Below are 12,092 nucleotides of genomic sequence, written 5' to 3'. Positions count from 1 at the left end.
AGCCCTACAGAGAAGCAGAAGAAGAGTGTGTCTGAGGGTCAAAGGTAGGAACAAGCTAATGGTTTGAAGAACACCAAGATGGCCAGTGAATGATAATGAGCAGATACAGGTAATGTAGGAGAAAAAGACAGGGACCAGGCTAAGAAGACAGGTCAGATAAGAAGACAGTTGATTTAAAGGACAATGTCTATTAGTTTCTTTTCCCCACCCCATTGGGGATAATCTATAATTTCTTGTTTCTTTTTATGTCTAATTTGTTTCATTATTGAAAATTGGCTATTTTTTAAATATATGGCTGTTTGTATTTTTTTCTTTCCACATCTTTATTGGTGCATTATAGTTGTACATAATGATGGGGTTTGTATTGCATATTCACGTATGTACATAACATAACAATATAATTTGGACAATATTACTCCCCAGCATTTTCCCTCCCCCTCTTCTTCCACCCCCTAGTCCCTTTCCTCTATGGTCTCAATTTGAAAATGGGCTGTCTTAACCCTTATAATGTAGTAACTCTGGATGTCAGATTCTCTCCCCACCCCAGAATTCATTATTGTTGTTTTATTTTTATAGTTGTTTATTTAATGACTTTTTTCAACTATTTCTATAAAAAGATTGTCTTGTATGCCCACTGAAGTCTCTGCTCCATTAGTTTAATTGTCAGCTAGTGATTTGACAGAGATTCCTTAAACATCTACAACCAAAATATCAAAATAAAACACACTCTCTCAGACTTTGAACATCAGCTTGGAATGGATCACGTCTTCAAGGCTTACCCAGGCCATTTACAACTGTACCTTAGCCTTTACTTTTTTTTTTTTTTTTTTTTTTGCACAGGGCCTGAAAGTCAGACAGAGGTGAAAGCCTAAGGGCATCTCAGGGCTTTTCTAGATTCCCCCAGGAGCTTTTACTTATTCTCTCCTTCCCCATCCTCTGCATTCCATTGCTTTTTAGTCTGTCTAGTACTTGCCCCATCTGTTAGGCCTCATAACCAGAGTTAGTGAGGGTGAGAGAAAAATCTAGTATTTGCCTTTGTGTTTACACTCTTAACAAATGATGCCTGGCAAGCCACTTGTATACTAAGAAACTCTGAGATTAGGCAGGTGAAACAAAGGCAAATCTGAGACAGTTCCTCAGGTAGCTTCTAAACAGGTCAAAACACACAAACACAAATTTTTCATACAAGATCTGTATTGTTCCCTCCTGCACCAGCAAGTTACACTTGGAATGTGGTATGCTGTTTCATGACTGCTGCCAAGCTGGAGTGCAGGGAATAGAAGGCAGGTAAATTAAAATGCTAAAATACTGTCTTACTAAAATTATTTTTTCATTAAGCATTCCCTTGATATTGTTGTAAGTTTTTTTTTTACTAGATTCCAAAGCTTTAAAAAGTTGATTTTAATATTCTTGCTAGCTTAACCATTGCTTTGGTGGAGGGTCAGAGTTTAGGAGTTCCCTATTCCACTCTTCTAGTGATGGCTCTCCTCTGATTTCTCATTAATACTTTTAAAAAGATCATCCTGACTAGTATGTAGAAAAAAAAAGTGTCCCTTGAATGTAAGCTTCAAGAGAACAAAGACTTTTAAATTTCATAAGCAACATAGCCAGCATTTAGAATTATGCATGGCCTAAAGTCTGTTCTCAGCTAACACTGAATGAGTGGGCAAATGAATTGAGGGAATGAATGCAGGAATGAACACAGAATACAGAAGAATTCAAACAGAAATGATTAGAATTTTCTTAAACTTATAGGAAAAATAACAGATAAGTCTGCCTGAGAGTTAAATGATTTTTTAAAAAATCATAATTTGCTAATACCATTTGTTTCCTGCAAGGTAGGAAAAACAAGTAATTGCTAGAGAACACTAGTTAGGGAAGTTTCAGCACTCTAGAACAGTGATTTGTCAGTTAGGGGCCGTTACTCCTACACACACACACACACACAAGGGAATATCTGAAGACTTGTCACAGTGGGTAGGAGGTGGGGTGGATGCTGTTAAACATCCTACAGCACACAGGATAACCCCTCAGAACAAAGATTAAGAAAGGATCTTAGAAGAAATAATAAATCTTAAATCTCTTTGATAAGGAGCAGTGTACTTGTCATCTACGTTAATTAACTAACTTGAAAATATCTCATACTCCAAAATCCATTTGAAGTATAAATTTAGATATAAATTGAAGACCTCATTAAAATTTTATTTCAAATATGACTTTTAAATTGGTATTTAAATATGGTCCTATTCTGATGTTTTGTAAAATTGTAACTATTGAAATGAAGTAACAGTTATAACCTGGGAATCTTAATTCAGAAAGGCAATGGAAATAGCTAGAAAACTATCCATTATTTTCATTTTTACTTTTACAGACCTGTTGGTTATATGTGGAATGAGAATAAACAGAGGAAATGATCATTTCAACAAATGAATTAAATAAACTGTCCTAAGTAATCCCAAATGAAAGAGTGTAATAGTTTGCTTTCAGCTGGGATGAAGTTGAAGTGGATCAGATGTGAATTATAAAATCAGTGAGGAAAGGAAAGGAAAATATTTAGTAAGTGCAAAGCATATTAATATTTGGGGTATTTTCTGAGTCATATTTGCTATTTATATCTCATCTAATTCAAGGTTTGTTTTTGTTGACAATGTTTACCATTCTGAGCTTTGTCAAGCCCCACTAAATCATCTTCTTATGTATATTGAATATAATACCAGTTCATATGTTAGACCTTCTTCATATGCATAAGGGAAGACAACGATCTTAAAACAATTACTCATAGCATGCTCCTAAAACTTTAAGACCAGATACAAGAATTGTTTTCAGCATGCTGATGCCTGTTGGGTGTACTCTTGGATGATAGCCAGGTGAATGAAACTTGACCTTTGAGAAGCTGAAGTGATGAGAGGCAAGGAAAAGGACTTTGAAAAAACTGGCCAAGAACATGATAACCTCTTAGATCAAAGAAACGTTCTAGGTGGTATGTGCCCTAGGGTGTTAATGGATTCCTCACTGCTTCTTAGGCCTCTTGCTTTTGTTTGCCAGAATTTGATTTTGTTCCTCTTCAACAAAGTAGACTTTTTGGAGCCTTATGCCCTAGTTAATCTTGGCTAATCTAAAGTACAGTCTTATCTATTTCAGACAAAAAGAGAAATAGGTTTCTTAGGTTTAAATTCATAATTAAATGTGGTACTCTCCCTTCTGAGAACATAAAATAGCGAGGGGTTAATGAGCATTTGTGGTACACTAAACATCATACTGGTGCATTTTAAATACGTTAATTTATATGTGTTTCATTGCAACTCAGTGAAGTCACTCTTGTTTATCTCCATTTTCAGAAATGAAAATAGGAATTGAGAGAGAATTGGTAATTTCCCAAAGTCAAAAAAATTAAAACTCAAGTCTGTGTGACATCATTGATCATTTAGCCTTTCAACACTGAGTTATTGGAGCCTCCTTCCTTTTCTGTATCTTATGTATTTATAAATGAATTTTATTTTTTAATATTTTATTTGTAATTCTTTATAATACTTATAAATGCTCAAATTCCCATTATTAACAATATATATTGAGCTAAGTATCTCATTTGTAGAAGATACTATATTGGATGCTGAAGATAATACACAGAATGATATGTGGGTCTTAACTTCAAATAGCTTTTAACCTAGTTGCTTATGGAGCAACTATAGATTCCAGAACTTGGGGGAAAGGTAGTAAAAGAATGATTAACCATGAGTAATATTGTTTAATTGGTGCTTTATACATACAGTAGGATTTATTATGTAATGTTCATACATGCTCATAATTTGATCAGTCTCTTTCCCCAGTGCCTTTCCTTTCTCTCCTTTCCTCCCTCACCCTAATCCACTTGTTCTACTCTACCAATCCCCCTTTTATTATTTTTATTATTTTGGTTACTTCGTTATAATTATGTATATAAGCAGAATTCAATGTAGTATGTTCATTCAAGTATAATTTGGTAGATTTCATTTCCCAGTACTTCCCCATAACTCTCTCTCTCCCCCTCTCGATCTCCTTCCTTTACTCCATTGGTCTTCCTTCTGTTTTCATGAAAACCCTTTGTATTTTGTAATTTCTTTTATTTTCTCTCTCTCTAGCTTCCACGCATGAGAGAGAACATTCAATCCTTGCTTGGCCTTGTGAATCTGACATTTCATTTAGCATGATGTCCTCCAGTTCCATCCATTTACCAGCAAATGATATGCTTTCATTCTTTATGACTGAATAAAACTCCATTGAGTATGTTTTTTGTGTGCATGCACCACATTGTCTTTATCCATTCATTTGCCAGCAGGCATCTAGGCTGGTTCCAAAACTTAAATGTTGTGAGTTGTGCTGATATAAACATCAGTATTGCCACTATAATATACTGATTATAGTTCTTCTGGAAGATGAGGAATAGGATAATTGGGTTATGTGGTGGTTTCATTCCTAGTCTTTTGAGGAGTCGCCTTACCACTTTCCAAAGTGGTTGTACCAATTTGCAGACTTACCAACAATATATAAGTATATAAGTATACAATTTCCCCTACATCCTCACTAGGATTTGTTGTTTGTATTCTTGGTGATTGCCATTCTAATTGGAGTGAGATGAAATATCATTGTAATTTTGATTTGCATCTCCCTGCTTGCTAAGGATGTTGAATATTTTTATATATTTGTTGACCATTTGTATTTCTTATTTTGAGAAGTATCTGTATTGATTGGTTTATAAAGAACTCAATTTTTATTATTTGCTCAATATATAACTAGTAAAGAAGATAAACTGAAATAGCAAATGCAGAAGTTCAGAAATGATGTGTGTTCACGGGAGAAAAAAGACTCAATCAAAGACATAAAGAGCTAAAGAGACTTGAAGAAGAAAGATGACATTTGAGTTCTCTTCCTAGGTGCCCCCAAACCTGGGATTGATGCTTGTGATGTCATTAGAAAAGCATACTGGCCTTCAATGTTATTCTAATCTGGTTTTAATTTTCAGTTTCTAAAGAACAGAGTACCTTAAAATTGGTGAAAAAAAAATCTTCCCATTAGAAGATCTTTATATGTACAGTTTTTTTCAAGTCTCACAATTTTTTGGCATTTATTTTAGACATAACTCACATTAATTTTAGTTAGTTTATGCTTCAGAGACAGTCTTGCACATCAGACAGATAATTTAAGCTCTGGAGTTTGGTTCCTAAGGTCACCCAGCTGGTTTGTGTTAAACCCACAGTGGGGTTCTAATCTTCTGATTAAAAATTAAAGATCTTGCTTCTTCTCTATTCATAATTATTTACCTATTCCCCATTCATTCATTTAGAAAACATATATTCATCATCAGTATGTGTATAGCACTACAAGATGTGTACAGATAAATAAAACACATTTCCAACATCTGAACAATCTGCCTACCAGCTAATTATAACAAAATATGGTGAAATAGTAGTGTTGGAATTATGAACAAAGTGGCAGAAAACCCAAAAGATGAACATGTAATTATGATTATGAGATCAGAAAATGTTTCTTTGGGGTTATAACTCCTTGGTAAGGTTCTGATAGAATGGATAGTATATAGAATTATCGAGCTCAAAGCTATCAAAGTACAAAAAGTGCATGATGAGGTCTGGTGATGACAAATCATCTAGTGTGGCTATGACACACCGAGTATGGAGTCTGGAGGGAATGGCAAAGGGAAAGTAGGTGCATCTCAGGTTTCAGGACATGATTGTAAGTGTTTAGGCCAGGTCAAAGGTTTTGAATTGCACCCTGTAGTCATTTTGCCAATACTACAGGGCCATAATGTGAATTCCATAAATAGAGGGACAATGACATGTTCATTTTAATATCTCCAGAGGCTGAAGAGTAGATTTTTATATATTGGCTAATTTAATGAGTAGGAACTCAGTGAATATTTGATTGATAGATGAATAATCAAAAGTAAATAATGGACATAGAGGTCTTTTTCATGGTTCATCAATATTTTCACAAGGTAATTTGAACCATTTCAAAAGTTGCTTTGGGAGCTCAGGGTTTGGAGGAAAGAATACCAATCAAGAGGTTCTTACAGGATGATAGAAAAGAGTTCATCAGAACCTGATTGATTATAGGACCTTTAAGTAGGTAAGGAAATAAATGGCTGAGAATGGTAGAGGTAGATGCTCTAGGGCTTCATATATTCATTCTGCAAGCATTTAATGAGTACCTATTATATTTCTGAGCACTGTTTATCTCTGGGGATAGAGATAAGTGAGAAATATTTCCTGTACTCAAAGGATTTATTCTGTTGGTAAAGAGAAAAATAAAAACTGATTATAGGGCAGTAATGTAAGGGCAGGAAACTAACATGTTAAGTACTGACTTTGTATTATAAAGGCCAGGGGCTGGGGTTGTGGCTCAGCAGTAGAGCATTCACCTAGCATGTGTGAGGCCCTGGGTTCGATCCTCAGCACCACATAAAAATAAATAAGTAAAATAAAGATATTGTGTCCAACTACAATTGAAAAATAAACATTAAAAAATAAATAAATAAAGGCCAACCTATCATGTCTAAGTATTTAAAAGCTATAGTCAGATTAATAAACTGTTAAAGTCTACTCCATTTTCTTGCCTTAATACATATACCTTCATAACAATCTGGAAGTCCAGGTTCAAATTCAGAATTCTCAGACTCATCAGCTGTTCCTAGCCCATAGCGTCCCACCCCCTTTTCATCTTGTACAGGTTTCATGCTTCCACAAATAGCCACCCTTTTGTCACCTCTGTGTCCTGGAGTATACACCCATCAGTAGGGTAAGTCTACCAAAAAAGGCCTGGGAATTTCTGGGCCTGGGATGTGCTCTATAAGGGAAGATATGGACTCAGAGATAGGAAGAGCTAGAGGAGGGCCAGAGCAGGACCCTCGGCCCAGTCCTAGCTTCCTTTGTCTAAGAGCAGTTTGAGATGAGAAAATGGGTTAAGAAACTTGCCCGCATGTCTCCAGCAGAAAGTGGCAGAGCCAGATTTGCACAGCATCGTGAGCACACCAGGGTGGTACCTCAGCCAGGCCAAATAGCTGAAACACAAGTGCTCCTGAACTCATTGCCTGCAGTGAGGAGCAGGAGACTTTCTAGGAGGGAAAGAGTCAGAGAGATGTTTCTAAGAGGTGTATGTTGAAAATCTTGAAGGGGTGAGTCAGGGACAGGGCTGGAAGTGGAGAATATTGTCTATAGTCCTTGTCCTGCACCCAGAGACAGGAAGGGTAACAATCAATTTGGGAGAGTTAGAGGTACGTTTATGGGATAGGGAGGAAGAATAAAGCTGCTGACATTAGAGTTAAGCACCCAAGAACCAAAAGGGGGCATATGACATTTTGGTGACAGGGCTAAGGAATGAGTCCGGAGTAGAAATGGCTCAAAGTTTTCTCCCCTGAAAAACAAGGGAGGTGGCAAATCATTTATAGAAATAGGGTCTCTGGAAGGAGGCTCAGAATACTGGGCTTTTAAAGTTTGGATTATATGTTAATGATGAGAATACTGACAAAAAGAGAATGAAAGTAAGTCTGATGGAAGGTAGCTATGCTTAAAGAATGGACAGGAGAGATAATTAGTCAAAAACAAAAAACTGAACAGCAGAAGTTTCTCAGTGATAAGGAGCCTGATTTGCATAATGTCACCAGTGCTATGGTATGGTTAAGTTTGAGAAGGAACTTTCAGTTCCTGTGAACCATTAACTACAACGCTCAAGGAAAGGAGACCTCTACATTTACCAATAAATAAGAAGTTAGGACCACAGATATGGAAAATTGTTTGAAAACATTTCCTGGTATATGAGGAAGTATAGGGAGTGAATAGAATTAGTTTTCTTTTTTAAAAAATTAAGTTGGCTTCAAAGGAAGAAGAGAGATTATACATTTGTTTGACAGAAAGGGTCTGGGAAGAAAATGGACTTTTGATGATGAGTATGATCATAATGTGAAGATATTTATAATATTCTTGGCTGAAATTTTGCAGTGATATATGAGACAAGAGAGATAAATATTTTGATAGAACTTACCCATCCATTTCTAAAGACAGACCCCACCATTGTCCATCTCAAGATTAGATATGTTCTATAAACATCCCAGTCTCTGACAATCATCACAAGAAGCCCAGGGCTTCCAGGTCACCCCTTATCTAGTGAGTCTCACCTCCCAGTCTTCAGTGCTCTTTTACAGTGAGGCCTGCTCTTCTCCTCCCTAGCTTGGACCTCCCATCCTCTCTCTTTCCTCCATTATTTTTCTTTGTAGCATTTAAAACTATCTGGCATGTACTCACTTATTTTATGATGACTTTCCTTTCCATAATAAAATGTCAGCTCCAGTACTTAGAATAGTGTTCAATACATATTTGTTGTACAATGCATAGAGAAGGAGTTGGGAATAATTGATGGAGCAGGATTCCAAAGCAGGTATTGGCAAATGTTTTTAACAACCAGCCAAATGGTAGTCTTTTAAATCTTGCTGGCCACAGTCTCTGTTCCATATTATTCTTTGTTTTATAAATAATCCTTTAAAAAATGTATAAGTCATTCTTAACTCACAGACCATACATAAACAAGCTGCTCAGTGACCTTAGCTTACCAACAGCTGTTAAAGTCAAGGAAACAGGATTCAAAGCACAGGTAAGGATAATAGCTCTGAAAATGAAAAGGAGTGTGTCTTCCTCTGAGAATGAAAGTGAGAAAAAAATGAAATATAAAGAGCAGACCAAAAGAATCCATGTCAGTGACAGCCCTCTCATACAGGAAAAGTAAGGTCTGCTTGCAAAGTGGGAAAGTTCTAAAAGAATATTTGGCAAATCAAATAGAGATCAATAAGACAATTGATAAGCACCACAGAATTCAGCCAAAGTTAAGACAATATAAATCTGTGCAGTGTGCTATAAAACTGAGGGGAGATGGGAAAAGTTAGGTCCCAAGAATTTTTGGTTGTGATGTTAACAAACTTCTGAAACTGGCCTGGCATACTAGTTAAGAGAAATCTTGTTATTTTTTAATTTAAATATTTTTAGAAACAAAGAAAAGTGAACTACTGTATGAGTGTTAATACCAACAATTAACATTTACTACAGCCTAAGCTATTTATTAATGACTAAGCAATGGTCATTATCTCATTAATCATCCTAAGTGGATTCTAGCATTATCTCTGATTTACATATAAGGGAGCTGAAGCTTAGAAAAACTTACCCAAAGGCACACAGAGCTCTTAAGTGACAGTCAGATGAAGCCAACCAAGTTTGGCTGATGTCCAGTCATGCTCTTCATTAATTGCAGTATGGTGCTGATTAGTGAACTGATATCAACATGGCAGGAGGTTTCTGGTAACAATTATAGTTCTCACCCTGTCTTAGTCAGCATTTTTGTATTGTCTTAGATGAGGACATAGATAGTGCATGTATCAAATTTTCCAGTAATGTGAAATCAGGAAGAATAGGAACACATTAGATAACAGTCATGAGAATCCAGAATTATCTCCAATTAGAATGGTTCACCAAAGAAAAATTTAGTAGAGATAAGAATGTAATCCTTTACTTAGGTCCAGAAACCACTTCCCAAATGTACTGTCTTAGCTGTGGGGTATGTAGGAAGAAAAATGCCAAGAGGTTTTAGGCATTAAGGTCCGTGATTAACTGTGGCTTGCCCAGAGAAAATTAGATAGGAAGCTATCTGAGGAGTAATTAAAGAAACTCATGAAGTCTTAGAGCTAAAAGCTCCTATGGTGATGGGGCTAAAGAGAGAGCAAATGTTTCTGAAAGTTTCATCTACTCTAGAAGATAAATTAGACTTGTACTGTGTGACCTTTGTGGTCAGAACTAGGAATAAGAAATAGGCATTTCCGGGAGCCAGAGTTTGACTTGGCATGAGAAATAATTCTCCCCAAATTAACCAGTGCAAAATTATACTCATTGCATTGGGAGTTAATGCATCCCCTATTGCTGGACATGTTTTCAACTGAGACTGAACTATCATTTCTTAGAACTTACTCTAGATGACCTGCCAACACCAAGTCTTTGTCTCTAAACATGTCAAATGAATAAAACAATTCTATACCATTTTTCAAAAAAGTAAACTCATCTTTCTTCTGTACTGTTTGCAACCTGATTTAGTGCAGTGTTAGATGTACAGTGATATATGTTACAGAAATTCTGTTTTGAACCTAGTCTGTACAGATTCTGATTTTTCACTTGTAATATGACAAGATGTTTAGCACACTGAGTTACTCTTTGAGTATTTCTCTGAAAAGGATGTGTACTTTACTTGTAATTCTTGCCAAAGATTATACTGAATTTGTACTATTTTCCTGCCAATATTTCTTCTAAACCATCTCCCATATATAATTTGTAGTAAATTCTCTAAATATTCATGGTGTTTTCTGTAATGTTTTTCAAGAAGAGCCTTGAAAACCTTATTTCTATTCTAAAACTCTAATTCTATTTGTGGTTTTAATTCTTTAAAGTTTACCTAATAAACAGAGTTATATTACTTATTGATAAGAAATACTTTTTTAAATTTTTTAGGTGTCATCCCTTTTCATGGATTTTCCATGTATGGTAAGTTGGGCTTTAAAATATTCATTGTTGAAAATTTATGTATAAATAGCTATAAAATATGCATCATTTTTAAAATGAAAAAATAAAGATAACACTGTATATTATATCATCACACACGTAACAAATTATTATGAGCATTTCTAAACATTGAATTTAGTATTTGCTTATCTGTCCAATTTTTAAAAATCAAAAATAATAGGTCATTGTAATTGTTTAGTTGATGATTGTTGCATAGATTAGAAATAGAATACTCTAAGTTTTTTTTTTCCCCTGAGGTTTACCATCTGATTCTAATCCAGTGAAACAGAGACACACATTGTTAATTCTAATAGGTATAAAATCAGTTTGCTTAAATTCCTGAACTAATTCTTATATGAGTCTTAAAAAAAAGAAGAAGAATAGGTCAGAAAGAATCTGAAGGGAGGAACAATACTGAATTTGAGCTCATGATTTCTCCAGATTACTGGTGTGCACAGCAACAATGACATTGGAGCATTTGGTCATCCTCTGGAAAAGGCATGTACAGGAGTGAGTGCCTCATGGGCCCCACTTGCACTGAGTGAGAAATGCAAGAAGCTTAACAAAGAGTAGAAAAAGAAGGGATGCTCTACACTAAAATCATTTGATTTTAATATGTTCATGTATACACATAAACTTGTTATTGTCCCCTTTATCTCTACCCCTTCCCTTTAGAATAAACAGAAGTACTTAAATGTTTTACCTTTGTAAAAAGAATCAGCAATAAATTAGCACTTTTCTTTTTATAAAAGCACCTTCATGTTTCCATCAGACAGTCAAGGTGAATGACATAAAACTTTTTAACAGCTTACAATGAAAAGAATACTGAATAAAATTTTATAACATAGTATCCTTCCCACATATTTTTTATAAATATGAAAAATCTAAAATAGAAAAGCCTCAAAGCTTGAGAGTACAATTTTTTTTACCTCTAATAATAACAAATATTAGACTTTTATCCTTTTTTAATAATTCTAACTGCAGGGATTTTCCAAGTAAATAGTTTTTAGGCATACTTGAGTGATTTGACAATACTTGATGCTGCATAAGTTTAAATTTTCTAGCAATTGTCAGTGCTCAAAATATATCATGGAGGGCTAAGGATATAGCTCAGTGGTAGAACACTTGCTAGTGTGCACAGGCCCTGTGTTCAAGACCCAGAACCACAAAATTAAAACAAACAAACAAAAAACAAAAACTAAGCCAGGCTTCGTGGCCCAGGTCTGTAATACCAGCTATGCAAGATGCTAAGGGAAGAGGATCCCAAGTTCGATGCCAGTCTGGGCAACTTCAAGAGACCTTGTATTAAAATAAAATTTTAAAAGGAATGGGAATGAGCCTCCAGTACCACAAAAAGAATGTTTTATTTTGTTTTGTTTTGTTTTAATCCTTGGAGTTAGGATCTGACTTTTCACTTTCATGGTCATTTAAATAGGCTAAGGAGAAAACATGAGCTAAGGAAATAGATGGTGCAAAATGTTTGATGTAGGTTTATGTGCACCATTTTAG

The 12,092-nt window shown here is 35.3% G+C and overlaps 1 protein-coding gene across 1 annotated transcript in view; it reads left to right on the top strand.

The window, feature by feature from the left end:
- The window catches only part of Tbc1d19 (TBC1 domain family member 19), a 132,668-nt gene that overhangs the window by 103,485 nt on the left and 17,091 nt on the right, over positions 1–12,092 (top strand). Inside the window, exon 16 of the mRNA XM_026403122.2 lies at positions 10,533–10,565. Coding sequence (XP_026258907.1) covers positions 10,533–10,565 — 33 coding nt within the window. The remainder of the gene's footprint in view (positions 1–10,532; positions 10,566–12,092) is intronic.

This window comes from Urocitellus parryii, chromosome 10 (genome assembly GCF_045843805.1).
Source record: "Urocitellus parryii isolate mUroPar1 chromosome 10, mUroPar1.hap1, whole genome shotgun sequence".
Taxonomy (NCBI): domain Eukaryota; kingdom Metazoa; phylum Chordata; class Mammalia; order Rodentia; family Sciuridae; genus Urocitellus; species Urocitellus parryii.
The sequence above is the reverse complement of the archived record's forward strand: the minus strand, read 5'-3'. Positions and strand labels throughout refer to the sequence as shown.